Raw genomic sequence first — 23104 nt, 5'->3', positions numbered from 1 at the left:
TTTCCTGCCCAGCAACAAAAGGACATGCACAGTAGTGTGGGAAATTCTGCAATAGGCCAAGATGAGTCCAATGCAGCTTACAATGCATCCATCCTGCCTAGCTAGCTGCACACACGCTCTCTCTAAACAAAACCAAGAATACTGCAAAGAACATTGCACCAACTGTACCAATTCTTGTATGAAACCCACTTTCCCAGTAAACTGCATGCCAAAAGTTAACATAGGCAAAGGGATCATGGACTCTTGCTATCACCAAGAGTACATAAACCATGCCGTCAGAAATGACGTACTGCACGAAGTACGCTCCCACAGGAACCATCCACTTTGGTTTATGCACTCTTGCTTTCACCTATCACCCAAACGGCATACCAAGTGATGGTGTTTTTGAGTATATTTTATGCTACAAATTGGCATCAGGACTAGAGATAGCCCTGAATACACATGGAGGAAACAAATAAGAAGTTGAGTGGGATAACCGTTGAGTGGGATAACCAAACGAGAAAGGAGTAAGCAGAGAGAATGGGAAACGGACAAAAAAACAAACAAAGCAGACATGAAAACAACCAGAGAGCAGCCTTCCGAGATCTCACAAGCGCCCCGACGAAAGCAGTCTTCACACGGCAAACAAGTTCCAAATCGAATGAAACACGTATGGCATTATAAATAAATACTGCGAAAGTCACGCAATCTGCGATCAGTGTCATACTAGTACTCGACACACACTTTTTTTGAAGTCCAGCCCACTGGACACGCAATACATGCCAGTTAGGGTATTGCGGCGCTGCCAGTGCACACGCACAGTTACGGCGGAATAGGACTTAACTACGACTTGACCGACGCTGTGGACACATTTGTCCAGTTACGGCACGTGGCATTGGACATAGCGCAAACTGAGAACATGTGGACAAAAACAGAACTAAATTGTGCTACATTGTACAGACTGACAGATTTTATAATTCACCAAAATTTTACTCTTCACATAGGTTGTACAAAAATTAAATGAAAATCTTGGAGGTGGTAATAGGACTGAATCAGGAACAAAAGAACATGGCAAAAGGACGAGACAACCAACCCACAGCTTGAATTTGAAGAAACGCCAGGGCATAACGAAAAATCATTTAATTAAAAAGCAGACCAACGAGGTAAGCGATAGTAGAGCTGCAAGTAGAATTGGTCACCCGTCCATGAGCAGATTAGGATGCTGTGTTGGCAGCCTCTGGCGCCAATGCCTCGGCCACCCACAGGCCATAGGTCTTTCCTACTGTGTTTTGCCAGAGACGAAGGGTGCCATCCTCAGATCCGGAACTGTACACTTCACCATCAGGAGAGTACCTCACAGCGTGAATAGGACCAAAGTGACCTTTGTACGCCTCTGGAATATCAAACACACAATACAATCAATCCAAGGTGCACAATCAGACACACAATCAAAACTCAACCCGATATACCACGCAGTATAACGGCTGACCACTTCGAGCATCAACGATAGTACCAGTACCCAGGGGGTTTTTTTTTTAAATAAATACTGCTGACACCCAAATCAGTGGCAAATCTTAAATGTACAACCAAGGATGTTCCTTACGGATCTCCAGCCATGTGTCGATCATAAGGAAAGGCAGCGGATCTTGCACTAAGGTATAATAATTAGGGGTGAAACGGTTACCCTTTAAGGATAGAAACGGGTACCTGGCTTAACGGACGGGTTATCGCGTTCCCTTTAGCAGCCAATAGTTACAGTTACTATACAATAGCCTTCCACATTTCGTGCCAGGAGGACATGCGATGCCATGCAATTCGCAGCAAGTGTACTACATCGCGACAAGCGCAGCATGCGCACATACTGCGCACATACTGCGCTACATGCAAAGCAGTCTAAATTGTCATATGTAGCAGGATCCAACCAGCAACCACACATTCAAACTGTACGACTGTACAAGTTAGCTAATAAGTCGGGTACTCGTTTGCTAACGGATCAGCAGTTACAAAAAATAAACAGACAGGTACCCGGATCACCCATAATAATAATATTATCGTGTCTGCAAACCATTGCACGTGCGACACGGAGGCAAATCGTACCTAGTTGTTCTCCTGTGGCATAATCAAACTTGTAGATTTGCAGGTCTTCTCCACCTGTTACGACACTCTCATTTGCTGGATGAAGAGTGGCGGAGTACATTTTGCTGGGCATCTGCAGCTCCTTGATGGGCTCCAACCTACAAACAAGCAGTATTCAGCAAGCACAGATTGAGCAAAATGCAGTGTAACGTCATTAACCCTTTCACTACCCATTATTTTCGCCATTGAGTCAATTCACAGTCTACAAAAATACGACTTTTGTTATGTCTCTGCTCTCTTTGGCCATTTCTCACAAACAACCACTCTCTGGAAAGCTAATGATGGCAGCTACGCACTCGTAGAAACTACAACACCAAGCGCCATTCGTGTGTGCCGCGCCGTGATGAAGAAGACGTTGTCAAACTCAAGCAAATATGCGCAGCGCGATCTGTCACGAGTGGCTCACTGATTTGTAAAATCGTGGCTCATAGAAACCAGACGAAGTTCTTGTGAAAATACCTAAAACCCGAAGGATTTCCAGCCCCAAAACACATAGGTAAGCGAGAAGATATCAGAGTTATTCTCAGCGTGACGCCGACTCAAAATGTTTTAATGCGCATTTTTGATCGCGCACTAGCTTCGAGCTTCGCCGTGCTCCAATTATGCACCAAGGAGTGAAAGCGATAGTTGCAGTCGATAGTCAAGGTCTTTCTGAAGACGTAGAGCCCTCATTCGTAATAATCCGACATTATTTGAGCGTGTGACGAAATATTTAGTGATTGCCTATTGCGGATCGATATTTGAATGGCTGGTAGTGAGAGGGTTAAATATACGCCCTCGGGCCATAAGATATGCCCGCCATAGCCAAGGTCCTCTGCACCAACGATAAAAGTGACTGGGATAGCATATCCAGTGCACCATACATCAAGGGGCCATCCGGCATTATCAATAATTTTCACGAAACGAAAAAGTTTAGTTATGACCCTCCCCCTTCCACCTGAACAAAAAATATACAAAAACATGTTATTCTCGATGTAACTTTAATCTCGGTGATTTCGGTAGAGAAAACAGGCACCTAAATTTAAATTACACCTAAAAGGCACTAGAGTATGGACTGTAAATGAAGGGAAAGCTGGTCACCTAATTCTACATTACACCGGAAACCTGGCAGGTCCGTGGCACCGAAATTTTAATGCACCTAAAATGTTATACAGTATTGACTTGACTACTAGAACGGATTGATATTTCAGTTATCAATATTTTTCATAACGAAACTCTCCTATAGACCCACCCACAAACCTCAGGTCGGCGGAGATGCTCCAGTTTCACCACCACCACAGTTGCGTCTGCAACCACCTCTATCATGCAGTATTCTGTTCTCGAGGTTCGTGGTTTCTCGTAAAAAATAAAATAAAATAAACCAAACTTTTTCTTTTTGTAAAAGATTGATAATTATGGACGGCCCCTAATACAGTGCCCGGGATACCAAGAGTACATAACCCCCCAGAGTGTGCAACTCGAGTATGGGTGCTGTCCCGACAGAATTTCAAGTTGACGTCATTTTGATGATGCAATGCGCACTGTACACAGATTATCAGACGAATCCGGAACCTGTGGTTGACCGAAGCCCATCGATCCTGTACAAATTATTGCAAAGAAAAACGTGTGATGCGTTGACACCCGTACACATGTTGTAAATCACTGGTGCAAGGAGCATTGCGTCATAAAGTATGACGTCAACTTGAAATTCTGTCGGGACAGCAGGGTATGTGGGAGTTGCACACTCTGGAGGGTTAGGCCAAGTAAAAAAAATCCTAGTTTATCGTCCCCGCCCGCCCCATTTTTCGAGGCCGCCCGGAATTTATTTTTATTTTTTAAATCTAGAATTTTGCCAAAAGCTTGATTTTTTACGTCGGCTAAGGCTTGAAAACACAGCTTCGTCTTTCTGCCGAAAGTCCGTCTTCATCCTGTCGAGACCTCGACAGTTTTCCGTTCTTTCCGTAGTTGCGACTTTGTTGAGAAGCGACATGCCGTTTGTTTTGCTGCAAATCCGTCGCGGGTTGAAAGTTCTGAAGTCCTGGTATGGCTGTGTTGTCTCTGCGTCTTCAACTCTCTCGGACATTTTCACCCAGTTCAGCGCTGGCGAGTTGGACCATGGGGAGCGCCTTGAGGAGAGCGACGTTGTCTCTTGTGTCCAAGCTAGTGTTGGCGACACAAAGCAAGGTTCCAAAACCCCTGTGAGTCCAGATTCGCCAGTAGGCGAGACTGTCAGCGCTCTTGGGCAATACGTGGAATTCGTTATCGCTTGCCCTGAACAGGCAGCGACAGCGACAACACAGGAGAGAACTCCGTCTGGTGACGCTTTCGCTATGTTGATGGCTGCGTCGAAGACGCAGTGTGCTCTTCCGCCGAAATGGAACCCTGTCAACAAGAAAGCTGTGCTGAAAAATGATCTTCTGCTGTTCTTGGAGGAGAACAAGTTGGGCTGGGAAGAGGCGCTTGCTGGATCAGCTGGTGTGAACTTCGTAGGAACAATCAGTGATGCATTGTGGTATATCGATGGCAATCACCACACCTTGTCAAGTCGAGGTTGTGCAGTGCCTGCATTGTTGGAGAAGTTTGTTGGGTACAACACGCCGGAAGATCGCAAAAGGAGAAAGCGGGACCAGTCGAACCTGTGCCGCCAGAATTTGGATGCGTTGTCGTCATCCCTGTTCTTCTTGGCTGGCTGCTCCTACATGAAGCACCAGCACTGGAAAAGTGTCCGGGAAGCTGTGTTGAGACTTGCTGACAACTTCCGCAAGTATGCTGCGTACCTGAAAGCGCATCTGGATACAGTCTACACCAGTGAAGCCAAGCGTACCTGCGTGAGAACTGACGTGGATGAGCTGAAGGTGATTGGGGCGACTCTAGTCGTGAAGCCAACTCTGGGTGCGAGATATAGAAGTCTGCACGCCGCTATATCTGCTGCTGAGGATTATGAACACATCCTGATTGAGGACCATTGTCCTACTGAACATCGCCGGAGACACGAGTACCTGGAGGGGATAGTTGTGCCCGTCAAGTGCGTTCTGTATTCGTACACTGGCAGCAAGGCGCATGTGCATTTCATCTGGCGTATTCCAGAGTGTGCTGAGGAATCTGAGCTCCTGCAAAAGAATTCCGCCATCCAGCAACAGCTCAAATCCTGCATGCCAACATTCCACACTCGCATTATGCGAAGGGAATTCATCCATCTGTTTGGCTCTGTGACGAACACCAAGCCTGCATTTCTTCGGGAGGTGTACAGAAGGCTCACGGGAGATGCGAGTGCCAGTACAAACGCAGACCAAGCAGCAGTGGACAAACGAATTGCAGAAATGTTCGAAACAGAGGATGCAGACCTCATCTGGGATTTGCGCACTGTGAACAGCGGTAGGCCCGAGTCATATACTGCTTTTCTTGAGCAATGCCAGCAATACATTGAGAGCTCCGTGGAGACTGCAGTTGATGACCGACGGCATGACAATGTGGAAGAAGACAACACTGTCATTACTCACCTTGCCAAGGCCTTGAGCGTCAGGGATATGCACGAGGAGGTCACTAAGCGTTGCCCTCCAGACACACCCATCCCGTCAGTGCAATGGCTCCGGTATCAGTTCTGGCCGAGAAATCCTGCATTGGCTACAGCTCGCCACTACACGGGCAAACTCAAAGTAAAATTCATGGTTCAATCACGTCAGTTCCGGACAGCTCACATTGACTGCCACTACGCCAGCGCTCTGTTTCGCTATGAGCGGGAATTTGCTGTGCAGTTTCGTGATCATGTGTGCTTTGTATGCCAAGATGACAAGCACACAATCAAAGTTGGAGAGCCTGGGCATCCTGTGGCAGCAGTAGATCAAGGCCGGTTCTGGTTGGGCTGAATGAAAAACTGGTAGTTTCGGACCACGATTTCACGAAGTTCAATCTCACACCAAGCGTGAATCTCATTGTGGATGTGCCAGAATCCATTGATGACTCCTTCTATCGCAGAACAGTCCACGTGGGCTTGAAGGACTGTGTATTTCAACATTCCTCTCCATCGCGCCATGGTTGCGAGCTCCTGAGTATCCTGCAGAAAGGCGATGTAAAACCTATCCTCTGCATGTACACCGATGGCGGGCCCGACCATCGTCCAACCTACCTCTCCACGCAGTTGTCCCTCCTGTCGCTGTTCATCAAGCTCGACCTAGATTATGTCTGTGCTGTTCGAACACCCCCGTACAACTCTTGGAAGAATCCGGTGGAGCGCATCATGTCGATCTTGAACATCGCTTTGCAGGGTGTCGGTGTAGTTCGGAATGAGACCACTTTCGAGAATCAACTGAAAGGCTGCAACAACATGAAGGACATCAGGAATGCTGCCGTGAAGACCCCTGGCCTGAAAGATGCAGTGCTGGATGCAATGGAAGATATGAAGATCTTGATTTGCTCGCTGTTCCAACGCCTTCGCCTGACGGGTGTACCATTCCAGTGCTTTCATGCTGCCACGGACGAGGAGGTTGAGGCTTTTCGTGACACCGTCAAACTCATCGACCCGTCACTGGATACCAAGAGTACCACCAAGCAGTCCATTTCAAAGAACAAGGTACTTCTGACATTCCTGGAAGAGCACTGCATTGCCCGGCATTACTCCTTCACCATCCTGAAGTGTGGCAAACCAGCATGCTCAGTGTGCAAGCCTCCGCGACTGCCAGAGGATGTCTTCTCGAAGCTGCATCACCTCCCAGACCCTGTACCTGATGGCGAGCGGTACAAGAGCTTTGATGCTGTATATGGCGAACCAACATTGGAGAAGCACAGGCCATCTCTGGTTGCAGCAAGCCAGTCAGCCTCTGGTGGTCATGGCATGCCATTCCCGCCCAGCGCCCAGTATGCCAAGAATGTCAAGGAGGTCATCAGGTGCTCCGAGTGTGGCAAGCCTCGTGTTCTGTATGCCAAGCAGAGCGTCAAGTCAGCAGCACGTGTGGAACTGGTCGCGGCCTTGGAGACCCTGAGCTTCTCCTGTGGCAGTCATCTCACGGATGTAGCTTGCGAAGTCACCAGTGCCCTGGCTTCCGTGCACGTCAAGGGAAATCTCACATGTGACAGTCCTATTGAGATCCCGTACTACTCTGCTGGGTATCCCACTGTATGCTGCTACTGCGCTTCAGGAGAGGGTCTAGTCAATAATGCCGATGCGTATCCTGTGTGTGGTGCTTGCCAGGAGTCTGGGAAGAGCGCCATGAAGAAGCGTACCCGCACGCATGTCCCTCAGGGGAAGAAGTGAATTGTATTCCAACATGTTCCCTTTATGACTGACTATTGGTTACTGTTCTGACTGGTTCTTTCCCTTCTGCAGCTTTCTATCATTTATCTGGTGGTCTGTGTGAACCAAACAGTATTGGGGTTTGTGTCTTATGAGTGGAGTGACAATCTGTCGATCCAAAGATTTTGCATGTAATTGTTTATGTACATATAACTGTTATAGCATTGTGTATTCCATACACTACCACTATTCTGTTGCAGATTGTTGCACATGATGTGTCATTGTTTACCAAGAACTATACTAGTCTGTAGCACATCAAAAAATAAAAAATAAAAATAAAATCCGCCCTCCCTCCCCGATTTTTGTGAAAAAAAGGACGATAAACTGGGATTTTATTTTACTTGGCCTTATGTACTCTTGGGGATACGCAGTAATACCGGTAATATGACTGCACAAGTGTACAGAAACACAGCACACACGCACACACAGTCGCTGTCTACACCCTTCAGACCACCTGCGCACATCACGCAGTCACTTACGTTGCAGCATTGTACACGGTGACAATTCTGTCGTGACAGGCAGTCAAATGATTTCCGTCACGCGACAATTCCAAGCTGGTCACTGCGTTGGTGGTGGGCAGCGACTGTACTTCCTGGTTGCTGCGGAGGTCCCAAACACTGGAAGAAAACAGTAAGAAACAGAATAGGAGCACACATGACATACACAACACCAAAATGAGAACCACTTCACAGTACAAAGAAAGAAACAACACAAACACTTGCATACCTACATGTGATCACGTTCAGCACAAAGGAATGAAGTGATGAATATGCAATGAACACTATGACATACAAAGAACGATCAAGAAGGAATGGTACTGCAGTAATAAAAAGACCATTGCCACACCACTGCTTTGTAGCTAGACCATAATCAAGAGTACGTGAAAATCGGATAGCACAAGTTCCGCATAGGTGTCACGCGGCAAAAAGTCTGGATCACGTCCGGGTAGGTGGAAATGAGTGGTGCAAAGCAATGTAGTGTGTGGAACTGAGCTGCATTTGTGCCACAGGATGCCTGCTCTAGTCCTACTGGTGTGCAGAGCACCACTGCACAGATAATACCCCGGAATAGTGCCATGGCAGCCACACATAGGAGCTGGACAACCTGATGGCATGCACTTCCACAGCAATGCAACCGCTCACCGCAACATCACAACATGCCACTAAAGTTACCCACCGAGGACACTAGGAAACAGGAATGCATTGTGTTGACAGTTAATGAGCAACAGCAATAGTGTAGCAGATGGCATTGCACACTTACCCAATGCAGCTATCTTCTGAAGAGCTGAAAACCAAGTTGTCACCGGGACCGCAGCAAACACGCTTTACCATGGAATTATGTTTCTTCAGCAATTGCTTTTCTATAATCAAAGAAGAATATGTTCACATTGACCACAACTCAGACAAAGAGAGAGGCATAGGTGCCACCTCTACACTTACAGCAACGCTAAATAATGTCTTAGATTACAACAGCAAACCTATTCACTCCATTAGTAAAGTCAGTAGGAGATAGTTCTACCAAGCACAGGCTAAGTGCCGCCACGATTGAAGTAAATAACAGCAACAGCAAAGACATGCAGTTCGTCCACTGCTCACCTGCATCAGGCCTTTCACAGCTGCAGATATAGACTTGTTTATTTTGGCAGCCGGTCACTAGCCTTGTCTTGTCCTGGGACAAGAAATAGAGAAAAAGACGAACAGGAAGGGGGCCATTTAGAATAAAGCAGGGCACTTCACGCATCATCATTCGTACGAAAGTGCACAACACTGACTATCCCACCCGTGCCCAATTCATTCCCAGTGATGCTTATTCGCATATTTCTTGACCGAAATGTTGAACATACGGTATATATTTCCTGAAATGAATCTGTGAAATGCAGTGATGGATAGTGAGAAAAGGGCCAGATAACACCAAATGCAGAAAAAGCAACATTTCGTACAAATTAGTCATGGCATCTCTGGAATTTCGGGGTTCGAACTATCAGGACTCCACCTGTAACATAACTACGTAGCGCGGAACTGCTCTAATGACGTAAACATTACTAAACAACAAATTGTGCTGTCCTGAGCCCATGTGCGGGGTTGCTCATTCTTGGGGAAGACCCAGCGTACACAAATAAGGACAAGGGCACAGGACCGAAGTTGGGCCAGAATCTCCTTCGCAAGTTCCCCAGAAGTACAATTGATGCACACATGGAACAGTTTTCAAGAAGAAAATTAGTGCTTCTGCAACAATAGGCTGAAAGGTCCCGAGTTATCAAGTTATTTGCATCAGGGATCTGTGTCCTCGTCAGTCAGGGAATTCTAACTAACCAACCAAGTCAGGATTTTCTGAGGCTTTAGATGCGTTAGCCAGCAGCTATCACAATCCAGGTAACACATCACTGCCTGGCATAGCACCAGCAATGGAGAGTAGAATAAGCCTTATGCACGTTGTACAGATGCACGAAATCCCGTAGAACCGGTTGGGTGTTGAATGTGCAGGACCCTATTGTGTTTACTGCTATTTCCACTAAGAAAGGCCCTGAAGGCATTTCATACGAAAACCTTTTTTCTGACAAAGATCTAGCTAGTCATTAGTTCTAACCAAAGTGAAGAAGCTGGACAAGTGATTGTTTGCCATTAATTATGAGGCTAAAATTGTCAAATGCGCATGCATAGCACACAATGAACACCCAACTGGGTCTGTACACACCTACGGTCCTACATGTACATGTAGTACAGAACGTTGTACATCTGTGCAACGTGCATAAGGTCTATAGGATAAGCATGTTGAGTTCTGATAGAACCCAATCTACAAATATTACTTACATTCGTGAAGGCCACCGCCTTGACGATGTGTGGGTGGGCAAAAGTAGCCAGATGCACGCCAGTGGATGCCTCCCATAACTTCCTGTACATACCAAACAGGATGAAAAGCAATCAAGTATGCACACTTGACTGGAGAATACACAAATGTCACACGGTTGAATGCTGCGCTGACAGACAGCAAAGTGCGAGGCATCGGCGCCTCGCGGTGACAGCTGGCTTTAATATTAAGACTATTACAAAGTGCTGGATAAACGGACAGGGACGGTAAAAACAACTTCTGAAGGGGCATGCGGTTGATTCCTGTGCATGGAGCTTGACTGGGAGATCGAGATGCAAACACCACACTGCACAACACCACACTGCACAACACCACACTGCACAACGTATGGGCTACTTGTACTTTGGTCAAATCGTACCGGAAAGGTGAAAGTTCTATGCCTGCAGGGCAGCATCCTGCATGACATGGACCCATGTGGCAAGTGTCGAATTCCACTTCTTACAACAGCAGCTAGTTCTGACCTGCAGAAAGCTCAGTTCATTGTTGGTCTGGTTTGAGCTTTATGCTCACGTAAGTTACAAACACGTGTTTATAGAAGAAGTGCGTGGTTGCTCCTCACCCTGGAACTAGGGTTTTCCCCACCGAGTTGACTCCAGTGTGGGGAGCAACGAACTCCCTCACAGAAGTATCGCAGGCGTCACTACCGCTATTTCGTACTGAAGTGCCGATAACGTTAAATAGATTTACTAACTGTCGTAACCTCAAGCCAACATACACGTTTCGTCTTTCCCTGTGGTTTTCTAAAACTGTCCAGTTACCGTGTGATATCAGGATCGGCAGCTGACTGTTTCCCTTGGCGACGAACTATGTCATGTTGGGTGAACGTGCTCCCCTCATGCACGTGGGAGCTGCAACGTCCGCTTCTACGGCAAGACATCCCGATGTACATAATGCTATCACATTAATGCATTGAATGTCATTTGGACGCTCGTACAATAAAGAGTTTGAACTGGCGCGCGGACTGGTGATCGGTTGACCACCGAACCGTACTATACTGTACAGACAAGTTTGACGATGATTTTTGCTGATCCGTGCGAGAATGGTATGATCCGATGCCGGCTGTACTGCGTGCGTATGTACTCTGCAGTGCATGTGACCTGAACAGTTCTCATTGCTTGGAAGCATACCGTACGGAGTGGCAAGTGGGGGATATGAGGAAAAAGGCATCACAGTCCTGCAATTGCAAAGACAAAGATTTCTCCGAGAGCGAACACACTCGATTCTCTGAGCTTTTTATCATACCTCAAAACCATGCTCCGGCTGCTGCAGCCAACGTCCACTTGCCTGCTGCTGCTGCTGCAGGAGGTGCTAATGGTGGGTGGGTGGGGCGATGGTGGTCAGACCGGCAGTGATGCCTGAAGTGCACGATGGTGTGGGGGATTGGGTGGAGTACTTACAGAACTTCAATCAATGTGCTCGTGTGAACGAGTGAACTGCCGCGCAGAAGGCCCAATACTTAGCCGTATGGCTAAGAGAGGCCGCACAAAAATTCATTGCGACTGTATCCAAAGCCCGCCGAGTGAAGTGGCATCAGGTCGTAGAGGACCTATCGAGGAGCTTCGCACCTCCGGAGACAGCCCGTTAACCCTTTTATGTGCTGCGCCCATCTCGAACCGTAAAAATATTTACGGTTCGGCACGCCACACTTGGACGCGCCGTTCGGCGGCGTCCTTTCTCTGATTGACTCACGGTTTTTGCAGTGGACAGCTGAGATCCCACTGAAAATTTTGATGTATGATATGGGTAGGTCGCCATTTGAAAGTATGGAGACCGATCGCGGCGAAATGTGCGCTTCGCAAATGCAGCGCTCTGCGATATATTTTGCCAATTTCGATCGTGTTTTCGTTCCGTCACGCTGCTGCTAATAGAGATATAGCCTTCTCCAGCTAATGTCGACATCCTCTAGTCGTGGTAGACAACTGGAGAGAGCTGAAGCAGCGATATCTCCTCAGGACCTGAATCGAAACTGCCAATTTTCATCGCTGAAGCCATCACAGCATTCGCTCTCCAAGTAGCAGCGAGAGGGAGGGCAGCTTTCTTGTCTTCTCAATCACCAATCCTCGCTCGACGTGAGTAGATCAGCAAAAACTGCATATTTCAAATCTGAAATAATTGCAAAAATTTGAATATTTGACGCAATTATTTGCGTCTGGTATTTAGACGATACATCCGTTTTCCGCCCCTTCTGTTGCTGTTCATGCATGCAATTAGTGCCTGTGGTATCCTTCTGTCACTGTGCGTCCCAATGGCCGTCCCTGATACGTCTATACTTTATTTCAAATGTAGCGATCTCAATTGTCAGAATTACGCACAATTGGCTCATAATTGGGTATTCCGTGTATGCCCTCTACTTATAGCTGCGTGCTGGATTACAATATGTTGACAAATGGACCCATTCATTACTATAGATTCAGAAAAACATAACTTGCACATACAAAATGCGTCTAGATTTTATCCTATAGGTCCATCATTGGCGAGGAGTACCCTACGCATACATTAGATGCGCGGTACATAACGGGTTAATACAAGTCGAAAGCCTGAAGAAGACATTAGCCAATTGGCCGACGACCTGTGTGGTCTTGTCCATCGGGCGTACCTGAACATGGGTGGGGACGTGCAGGAAGAGTCGGTGAGGATCAGCTTATTGATTCATGACTCTAGACAGATTGCAATTGCGCCTACAGGAGAACGCACCACCCGTATAACCACGTTTCCGTAGTACATGTACTAGAAAGAAGTACATTCAACTTGCCACTACAAAAACAATGTACTGCATGTGCATGATATACAATAGGCTGTATCAATAATCATAGATTAGCAGAGTAAAGAACGTACGCGGTGAAGTCGGCAGCTCCAGTCGCAGCTCGTTCTCCGTCTTCTGTTAGGGTAGCACTCCACACAGCACCTTTGTGGCCTTCGAATGTACCAAGCCAATCGCCAGTGTCACCAGCTCGTAACATGGGTTGACCATCTGAGACAAAAATGCACAAATCGGAACTGATAAAAAAAACTGGGAAACCAAGTTTGCATCAACCAAAGTCACTACTACCTTACCTTTTGATGCACTTATCAGAAAGGAACCATACTGCGTTATACCACTAAAGGCAACGTCTACAACAGGCCGTGTGTGGCCAGGGCATGTAAGGGGGACTTGGCGGGAGGACATATTATACAATTTCGGACAAAATGCAATAGAAATAACTCTACTTGCGGGTTTGGGGCTCTGGCTATTTCAAACAAAGGCAGTGAAGGGGTAACGGCAGGTAGATGAGTCACTAACAACGAGTATAGAGAAAGAATGGAAAGGTGAGTGGACACTGCTTACCAAAAGGAAGCAGCAAAGAAGAAGAAGAAAAAAGTGTGAGGATTGAAAATCTACGATGGAAGTGATTACTGATAGCTACATGTAGCTGCACAATGCATGTCTTGTACCATGTGTACGGCCAGCAAGCAAGATCAAGAGTCACAAAAAATGCTTGAGAATCTCACCTTTTTTTCTGTATCGCTTTTCTCCATAAAAAATCATGATAATGGTGATCAGCATGCAGCGCATATGCACTTGCATGCAGGCCAAGCATGCATGCAGCTGCGGATTCGTCACGGTACGGTACTCGTACACACCGCGTACCGTACCCTGCAGTGCAGGATACCGGTATTTGACGACTCTGCATGCCATGCAGGCCTGGTGCAGCGCTAGCGGTGCCCATTTTCAAAACAGAATGCAGTTTGTTCCGCTTCCTACGCGATGTCGTACTAATAAAAATACTACCAAGAGTCATGGACTCTTGATACGAGCTACATGTAGATGACTAAAATTAAAAAATTATTTTGACAAACTAGTTTGTACTGGACTTTTGTTCTCAAAGCAGGCTGCGCTACCATCGTCATGATATAATTATGATGCTGTTGGTCGGATCGGTGACATCATGCGCACATTCTTGTAATTGTTTCGTTTTTCAAAGAGTATGCATGATGAACATTAACAATGCGCATTGAGAACAAAATCATTTCCGTTTTCTAAAAATAGCTCGAGTTACAACTGAAGACCCTATAATTATTATGAGTGTATTAGGTATACTTGCGGCACTGTAAGATACTTCTTTAGATAAAATCTACTGCATGCAGGCGTCTGCTGCATTCGTGGAGGTCCGTGGTCTGAGAATTAGGAAGTGTTCACGATTACTATTTGCGTAATTTCTCTGATGGCTGACTTCAAAGCAGTGAATGTCCAGGATGTTCACGTGGAGAATCTGGAGAGTGCGTGGCCAGCACTGCTGCAAGCTATAAACAACTGCGAGTTCCTGGCTATGGATCTTGTGAGAATCTAGATTGCAGTGAAAAAATTATTTCTCTAGAATTTGACCTTCCATTCCTGATATTTATTTCAGTGACATGAACCAGTTTTGTTTAGCTAGCTGAGCATTTATGTATAAGAGAAAGGGTCAAAATGTTTCGAGTTACGCCTAACAGTCCACCACGGTAATGAGATAATATACAATCTGTATAATTATTATCTCGTTAGTCGTTGCCGTGGTGGACTATTAGTCATAACTTGTAACATCTTGGTCCTTTCTCTTATACGTAAATGCGATTGGCTCACCATCCCAGTGTCTGCTCTAGAGTTTCAGAACAACCGGGTACACGTGTACCTGGCACAACTCTTGCAACCGGGTCAGAGCCGGGCACGTTCAATAGCAGGGAGGGGTTACTACTCCCCGCTGTACAGTACATGTTTAATGCGAACCTGCACACACCGTCAGCCTGTCACTGACAGATCAGTGTGGAGATCTACCCTTGAAGTACAAAAAAAGTACTCAACATGACATCATGTATGCTGAGCATACTCCCAACCGGGTCCCGGTTTTCTTTATTCAAACGGGTCAAAGTATCCCCCAACTGGGTCACTGACCTGGCTGACCCGGCTCTGGAGCAAACACTGCATCCGAGTTCGATTAGCGGAGCATTCTACAAATATTCCAATCTCGTAGACATGTCAATCCTCGTGAGACTCAAGCTTCTCGTAGTGTGATACCCTTGAAGTAGTTGGCAACAAAACCGCTACATAATGCTGTGTTGATATCATGCTGTAGATATTTGACTGGGGAGATGGGGGAAGGGGGGCACACGTATGTGTACATGTGTGTGTGTGTGTGCGTGCGCATGCATGCATGCACAAGTACACTTGTAAATTGAACATATGAACCACAAACAGCTTGCACAACACTTCATAATGACTTCCATCGTCTTGTCCTAAATTCAAAACAGATTGTGCCTGTACCTATACTTACGTACAGGAACTCAGCGGCCTGGGAAATCGGCGACAACTGATGGCATAGTAAGATTAATACCAAACTTTTACAGAGGTAGCATGTCTGGCTGAGCCAGGGTCCAGTAGCCTTAATCAGTCCTGAGAATAGCCTAGTGCGGACGTGTATTTGTGCTCACTCGCGTAATACGTGAATAGCCACAATGCTAGCCTAGCCAAGTGATGAGAACATGACACAATGCTAGCCTAGCCAAGTGATGAGAAACAGGCCATTTGAAGAAAGAAGTAGTATCAAAGCAGAATAGTACCTTTTTTTCAAGGCATGCAATGTGTGGTATTGTACTTGTAAATAATAAGCTTGCGAGACAGAGTTGTGTAGTCCATGGTGGGGAAAGTGTGATCAGCTGCCACCATCTTCCTGGTGTTTTTGCTTTGTATTTCTGTATCGAGCGTGGACATTTGCAGCTTGTGTCGCTTTCTTTTCTGTGTATCCACATGACTGTTTTGGTCATGGATTTCTTTTCGTTCTGGTTGCCATTGTCGTTGCAGCTCTGTTGAGGAGCGCTACAAGACCCTGGCTACGACAGTGCGCACGCGTGCTGTCATAGCTGTCGGCCTATCCTGCTTCCGGCGTCTCAACCCCTCTTTGGACGAGGTCGGCGAGCGATGGATCGCACAGACGTTTGACATCAGCACGCTTTGCTCCGAGAACTACACAGTAGAGCCGGGCGCACTGAAGTTCCTCATCGATCATGGCTTTGACTTTAACAAGCAGTACGCGAAGGGCCTGCCGTACAAGCGGGGCAATGACCAAGTATGTAGTATGCGGTAATCTGTGCATTTGCAAATTAATATTCTGTTATATGGGTGGCGGCTTACATGTTGTGTACACACATGCACCATATCCTGCTTGTCTTCAGAGTTGCTTTGGTTTTATGCATTTCAAATGATAATAAATATATTTTACGGAAAAGAACACATGCTTGCCCCATGCATATGAACCGTACACTCTGTGTGCCCTATAAACGCTGTCCTTGTGCAGGGAGTTGAACCAGAAAAGTCGATCCGTTCACTCATCAGTCTTATCTTCACGAGTGGCCGACCGCTAGTTATGCACAACGCCATGGTCGACCTGGCGTTTCTCTACGGCTCGTTCTATGCCGACTTACCAAACACGTTTGATCAGTTTATTGCCGACACAAGCGTGATGTTTGCATCTGGCCTGTATGACACGAAAGTGATCTCCGAGTATCACATGCGTCTGCCGGCGTCGTACCTGCAATATGTCTTCCGACACAGGTAGGGGTTGGAAGTTGCCTTCAATGGCTTCATGTCTGCTTTACCTTCGCTGATTTAAAGTCTGTTCATCCGAACTGTCACCCTAACCTTTAGTGCCTCGCATGTTGAATAGTAGATATAGTTGTGTGTCCTGTGCGATTCTTCCTTGCCACATTAGAGGCCGGAAAAGTCAAAGGCCAGAGAGTTAGCAATTCGGCCAGGTTTTGCAATATCAGGACAGGTATACCATGTCAACGTGTACAGAGAAGCAGAACCGAAACCCAATTTTTTGATTTTAAAGTGGGTGTTGAGCCTTATTTGGACCAAAATTGGGCTTTCGAATCCCAGCGGGACTATTTGGGTGAATGGACTACGTACATGTATATTCTCTCAATTCTGTGTATCATTGTAAGCACAAAGTGTCTGAGGTTCTTGCTGCAAAATAGTGCTCAATACCCTAACAAGGGCAGAGCGTACTGCATCATTGCAAGCATGTAAGGTAGTTCTGTTGGCAGTGCTTCCAGTACTAAAGCCCGATTCATACTTCATGTCGCATATGGGAAAGTCATCGCGCGACTGTAGCGCGATGGCTTTCCCGTACTGTAAAAGCAGAAATTTCCGGTGGTGTTTTATTTTCGGTAACTTCGGTGCCGACAATTTTTACCGAAAATAAAACGCGCCGAAAATTTCGGTACAGCCAATACTGTATACATGTAGTACCTGGAATTTCGGTACAGCCAATACTGTATACATGTAGTACCTGGAAAACGGGTTTTACCGAACAATCTCCCTCCACCGAACTGCCGATTTTGGAGAATACCGAAAATATTACACCACCGAAAATTTCTGCTTTTACAGTACGTGAAATAGTTGAGCTCAGATCAACTTTTTTGCGACGCGACGCGTTTCCTGTACGCGAAATGACTTCTGAATCGGCCTTAATTCTAAGTTAATGTCTACTGTTGTTGTATGCTTGTATACTGGACATTATTTCACTGTGCACTACAAGTACTGGATCACCTTTTTTAATTACCGTATGTTAGCAGCGCCTTTAAAGCCATGGCCGTATGTTCGAAATACCGCTGCTTTCCTAGCTATTTTAGATGCAAAATGACTCACACGCTACGCAATGCCGTAAAAGTAAAAGTCCACACAGAAATTTCAATCTGAATCCACTTGTTCACCCTTCCTGCTGCTGCAAGTTTGTTAGTATAGTACTTATTGAACTCAGATAATGAGCCAGTATTAAATGTAAAATAGAATTTGGTCCTACCCAACCTTGAACCTTCGAAGTTGGAAGGCTGTTGTTGGTTTGCACACTAGAGATGTGTTAGAGCTAGGTCCTAGGTTGTTGAATGCCTCGGTAACCTGTCAGTTTTGTGCCCTGTTATCACACGTTCTGACTGCGTATTATCTTGTTACAGCCTTAGATAGTTGCTTCATAACTCGTTCCCATGTGTTTTCTTCTTCTATTTTACATAATACTTATTACTCGGATGGTGAGCCAAGGAAAATATTGAAAGGAAAACGGTACCAAGCCAGCATTCCACTGTGCCTTGGAATGTAGCTTGTGTTCGGCTTGATGGTGCTTACCTTCCCCTCTTTGCAATTATCACTAATATCCACGAACCTTCCAAGTTGGAAGGCCGTTGGTTAGCGCTATCGAGCAGTGCTCAAGCTCACTTCCTTGTCGTGGAATGTCTCAGTACTCCTTGTCAGTCTTGTGCTACCTTGTGCACGTCTGACTGTTCAAAACCTTGTTTAGTTCGTGGACTCTAACGCATAACTTGTGCCTCACCATTTTCTATGCTTCTGCTTGTGGCTGTTGATTCCTTCCTGTTCCGCTCAGTCAAAGAAGGAATTACAAGGATTCTGTGGCTGGCCGTCGCCACATATCTCTTATCTTTCTCTCTCCCGTCCTGTCTGCCAATATCGATACAATCAAGTGCAAGCTAAGGTCGTCATTCACCGCAGCCAGTCAGAGGTCGGGTGCAGCAAGTACAGAGGCAGCGGTGCAGAAATCTGACATCTGTGAAAAGTTTGCTGTAAGCCGAGTTTTAATAAATGTTTGTACTCGATCCATCTTTTCTCAGCTCCTAAGAACAAGAGCATGTACATGTATGTATACATTGCACTGTGCTCCTGGATTTCACTAGCCAAGGCAGATATGGAGATATCGGCATTGGCTAGTGTAATCCACAATCAACTAAATCAGTGCAGTCAATTTTCGCCTGCAGTAAGACTGCACCGTATAGTGCATGTACGTGCTGTCGTGCATAACATGCGCTTGTTCCCCGATGTGATTAGTTCCAAGTTGGAGGCCATAATGACCATATGTCATACGTTGTGTGCCGGGTTCTCTTCTTATTCATAACTTTACTTTGCAGGCCTATGGGTTTTGTCACCTGAATAACAGCTGTCCGAAATCACATGATTTGGATGACATCCTTGATGTTGAAGACGCTGAAATTGCAAAGAAGAGCCGGAAGCGGAGACAACGGGCGGAGAGAAAGGCTGCTGCACGCTCAGGTACGAACGGCAGTGCAGAAACTCATCTATCCGAAGGAGAAGTGTCATCAAGTGATGGCGATGAAGCTGATAGTGATGACTCAGGTATGTGCACGTGGATGCTGGGGATCAGGTGGTGATTATTTCCCCCTTCCCCGGCTGTTGAATGGTTCTAAGGTTTCTTCTGTAGTACCCCAGGAGTTTGTGCTGCGATCTTCAGTCTTCACTGTGTACAGTCAGACCTCGCTTATCCGGTCCTCTTTTATCTGAATCCCTCGCCGTCCGGAAGAATATCGTTGGTTACCGAATTACAGCATATGTCATGCATACATACAGTATGTGTGTTCGATTATCCGGTTCACTTTGAAGCATGTCTGTATTTGTAAGGGACACTTTATGTGTCTGCTGCAACACAATGTGAATGTATGCTTGCTATGCTGGCTGTGATTTTTGTTGCATACAGTTTGGGATAAACATAGTTCAGCCGCATCTTTATACAGGATGTCTATGTGTTTTCTGTGTTTTGGATGTTCACAGAACCACCAGCAAAGAAGATTTGTAAATCGCCAGCAGAAAGCAGCAGTGGCACGGGTACGCAGAAGGTTGCAGTGGCAAAACCAGGTCCTGCAAATGTAGCAGCCAGTGCTTCGCTATCATCCAAGCCAATTCGTAAATGGTGCACAGGCAGTCATCGGGCTGGCTTTGATGCATTCATGACAGGCTTCTATCTTGCGTATTGCTTACGTCAGAATGCACCAAAGACAAAGGCTACTGGTGGTGATTGCGTCAGCAGCGAATTGTTTGCACCAATCTGGGAGCACAGAAACCGGATCAACCTCTCTGGCAAAGACAAGCCAATGCAGCTTGTAAAAAGTCATTTTGCCAAGACATCACAACAGCACAATGAAAAATGGGCGAAGTTGGTTTCGAAGACGTGAGAGGTTGACACTATTCGAGCAAACCAACCCTGAGGTGGAGTACTGCTTTGCTCCCAGCCCGTACCATTGGAGTTCTCATTTGGTGAAGATCAATTCCAGCTGTTCAAGTTGGACTGGAACTATCAGTTACCATGCACATGCAGGACCTGCATGTAGGCGCTTGACTACTCAACAGCTATCTGCACCGCCGGATTTTATTGTTGCTGGGAATACGACAATGATTGCGTTGGCTGTTCAAGGACATGATGCAAACACAGCGTTGTAACGGGCACGGTGGGTGGGCATGTGTGAAATCAAGTGGAATCATTCAACAGCCACACATTTCTTCTTTGAGTGGCATTGGCGCCAGCTGCACATTGCTGCAGGTGTTGTTTTGCCAATCCCGGTGGCTTTATTGCAGTATTCATAACGTCATGTCGTGTGTCTGCTCGTCCAATGGACACCCTGCCATTACTTTAGCCTGTTCCCCCAGTTCAGCTCCCACCAAGTCAGATCTAAGCTACTTGAGCATGTTTGCCTCGTGCGAGGTGCCATCCTTATTACTTTTTCATATTCTCTTCTTCACTCCAGGGTGGAGGGATGCCCGGTCTTGCTTCGTTCTTGCTTTTTAATAACTGTATGCAGTTGCTAGTCAACTTACTGCCTTGCCGGTCCATGGTGTAAGACCGTCTATTTTTTGCAAGCTCTGCAGTACATGTCCTAATAACAACCATGAGTACCATGCCATTTACTTGAAATCCGCAGAACCAGTTGAAATGGTCGATGTGTGTTCACGTGGCTAAAGTTGTTCTGTTCTCAACAATGTCACTGCTATGAAATTTGCACACCCGTCGCCGTAACCAGAAGTTAGTTCTCTTGCAGCCCATACTGAATACAAATACTGTGGGTGAGGAATAAGATAGTACCCCGTTATGTACTCTTGATAGTACTCTTGGTTCCATTAAATTAAATTAAAAAAGGTGTGTGCTGGCATAAGAAATGCCAGAAATGATTCAGATATAAAACCTCTGGGACTACGCATATGCTCCTTTTTTGTTGGAGAAGGCTGTGTACTTGTGCGCGCGTACATGTACCATAATAGGGAGGTTCCGGAGTACGATTTTTCGTGCCAAAATCCGTGGAGGCTCTACGGATTTTTTATACGTCATTTTCGAGCAGTGAAAAGTTCCGGGTACGGAACTTATGTGTTTGCCGTCATTGCCTAGGTTACGATCGCAAACACGTCACATTCCCGCGCTATGCCTTTTTATTTTGAAATTTTGTACCGAAATCAAAACTTCCCGCGAAAAATCGATGTTTCTCGTACCAAATTTGTACGCGAAAAATCTTTCTGCACCTGATGACGCAAAATCTCCATACGAAGCATGGTTCGTATGAAAGCCAGTCCACACGGATTCTCGTGCCAAAAAATCGTATGGAGCACGCCTGGAAAAAATCCGTAGCGCCCATACGGATTTTGGCACGGAAAATCGTACCCCGGAACCTCTCTAATGTCAGCGCCTTTAAAGCCATGGCCTTATATTCCAAACACTGCTGCTTTCCTAGCTATTTTAGATGCAAAATGACTCACCCACTACGCCATGCCATAAAAGTCAAAGTCCACACAGAAATTCAATCTAAATCCACCTGTTCACCCTCCTTATCCCTCCTGGGCTGTAGGTTTGTTAGCATAGTACTTATTCCTTCATTTTTACAAAACATACGTCAAATGTCATTTCATTTATAACTGAGACTGGCTTTATCGAATATAACTCCATGGCTTTATAGGTGCGGACATACGGTATGTATACCCGGCCTTGGTAGCATAGTACTTATTCCTTCATTTTTACAAAACATACGTCAAATGTCATTTCGTTTATGAAGCCCATGGCTTTATAACTGAGACTGGCTTTATAATCGAATTTAACTCCATGGCTTTAAAGGTGCGGATATACGGTATCAAGAGTACATAACCCCATGTACTCTTGACTGTATGTATACCCGGCCTTGGTAGCATAGTACTTATTCCTTCATTCAAAGTTTACAAAACATACGTCAAATGTCATTTCATTTATGAAGCCCATGTCTTTATAACTGAGACTGGCTTTATAATCGAATTTAGAACGAGGTCTGTCTCGTTGTCCAGGAAACGACCAATCAGCGACATTCCGGCCAAGGGCCGCCTTATCAGAGTTTAAAGCCCGCTCAATCGTTATTAATTTTTACTACTCTTGATGACGCGTCGAGGGCCTTGGATTAGCCCGCTGAATATACTCTAAACTGGTGCGTACAACTCCCTGTATGCATTATAGTACGGTTTCACGTCTACATGACTTTATTTTGCCCGTAAAAGAGGCCGTTACCCCGTAAAAAAAACAAAAACAATTATAGTACGGTGCAGATAACGAAATCTGCATAAAATGTACGGTGTACTACTAAAAGCTACGCATTTCAGAAGTGTGTACGGTTTTTGCCTCCCGTATTCTTTCATCTGTACGAATTTCCTTTGTCAACAGCTTGCGGAAACCTAGTATAAAAACCGAAGATCAAAGTCATTAGAGGTATCGACAAGGGGCTCTCAAAGCCCTAAATAGCTCCACAAGCTATGCATAAGAATGAAGCTCGCAATAAGAGCCCAGCATTTCATTTGCTTCTATTCTACTTTTAGTAGTCCTAAGTGGTGCTGAGTTACCATAACTTACCAGAAGAAAATATTCTTTCATACCACACCAAGTCTCTCTGCACACAAATCACAAAACTACCCAATACAATGGTACACAAGCATAATGGGAGTGAGCCAGGGAGTCGTAAAATACCGTATTTTACGACTCCCTGGAGTGAGCTAATGCATGTAACCTCGTTCTAAAATAGTTAGTGCATGGC

At 45.9% G+C, this 23104-nt stretch overlaps 2 protein-coding genes across 2 annotated transcripts; one reads left to right on the top strand and one right to left on the bottom strand.

Annotated features, from left to right (window-relative positions):
* Positions 1-376: 376 nt before the first annotated feature.
* LOC135814262 (serine-threonine kinase receptor-associated protein-like) lies at positions 377-13645 on the bottom strand. The gene is made up of 8 exons (XM_065327360.1): positions 13307-13645; positions 13088-13223; positions 10195-10276; positions 8980-9052; positions 8645-8744; positions 7864-8001; positions 2077-2213; positions 377-1372 (listed from the first exon to the last, which is right to left on the bottom strand). Exons 1-8 carry the CDS (start codon positions 13416-13418, stop codon positions 1194-1196), a joined length of 957 nt encoding a protein of 318 aa, XP_065183432.1. The 5' UTR covers positions 13419-13645; the 3' UTR covers positions 377-1193.
* A 510-nt stretch (positions 13646-14155) lies between these two features.
* On the top strand, positions 14156-21001 carry LOC135814261 (target of EGR1 protein 1-like). The gene is made up of 7 exons (XM_065327359.1): positions 14156-14568; positions 15547-15587; positions 16068-16332; positions 16561-16817; positions 18646-18841; positions 19184-19409; positions 19842-21001. The coding sequence occupies exons 1-7, from the start codon at positions 14455-14457 to the stop codon at positions 20240-20242; spliced, it is 1500 nt and encodes a 499-aa protein (XP_065183431.1). The 5' UTR covers positions 14156-14454; the 3' UTR covers positions 20243-21001.
* The last annotated feature ends 2103 nt before the right edge of the window (positions 21002-23104 follow it).

The sequence above is a fragment of the Sycon ciliatum genome, chromosome 4 (assembly GCF_964019385.1).
Source record: "Sycon ciliatum chromosome 4, ocSycCili1.1, whole genome shotgun sequence".
Taxonomy (NCBI): domain Eukaryota; kingdom Metazoa; phylum Porifera; class Calcarea; order Leucosolenida; family Sycettidae; genus Sycon; species Sycon ciliatum.
The sequence above is the reverse complement of the archived record's forward strand: the minus strand, read 5'-3'. Positions and strand labels throughout refer to the sequence as shown.

What these genes read in the sequence shown, in the direction of transcription:
- LOC135814262 (XM_065327360.1), bottom strand. Translation starts at nt 13,418, where the DNA reads ATGTCCTCCCGCCAAGTCCCCCTTACATGCCCTGGCCACACACGGCCT. An exon ending in CTGTGAAAGGCCTGATGCAG is followed by an intron (nt 8,745 to 8,979) that starts GTGAGCAGTGGA and finishes CTTTGATTATAG; the next exon opens with AAAAGCAATTGCTGAAGAAA. An exon ending in TCAGAAGATAGCTGCATTGG is followed by an intron (nt 8,002 to 8,644) that starts GTAAGTGTGCAA and finishes GTTTTCTTCCAG; the next exon opens with TGTTTGGGACCTCCGCAGCA.
- LOC135814261 (XM_065327359.1), top strand. Translation starts at nt 14,455, where the DNA reads ATGGCTGACTTCAAAGCAGTGAATGTCCAGGATGTTCACGTGGAGAAT. An exon ending in AGTTCCTGGCTATGGATCTT is followed by an intron (nt 14,569 to 15,546) that starts GTGAGAATCTAG and finishes ACTTACGTACAG; the next exon opens with GAACTCAGCGGCCTGGGAAA. An exon ending in ACAAGCGGGGCAATGACCAA is followed by an intron (nt 16,333 to 16,560) that starts GTATGTAGTATG and finishes GTCCTTGTGCAG; the next exon opens with GGAGTTGAACCAGAAAAGTC.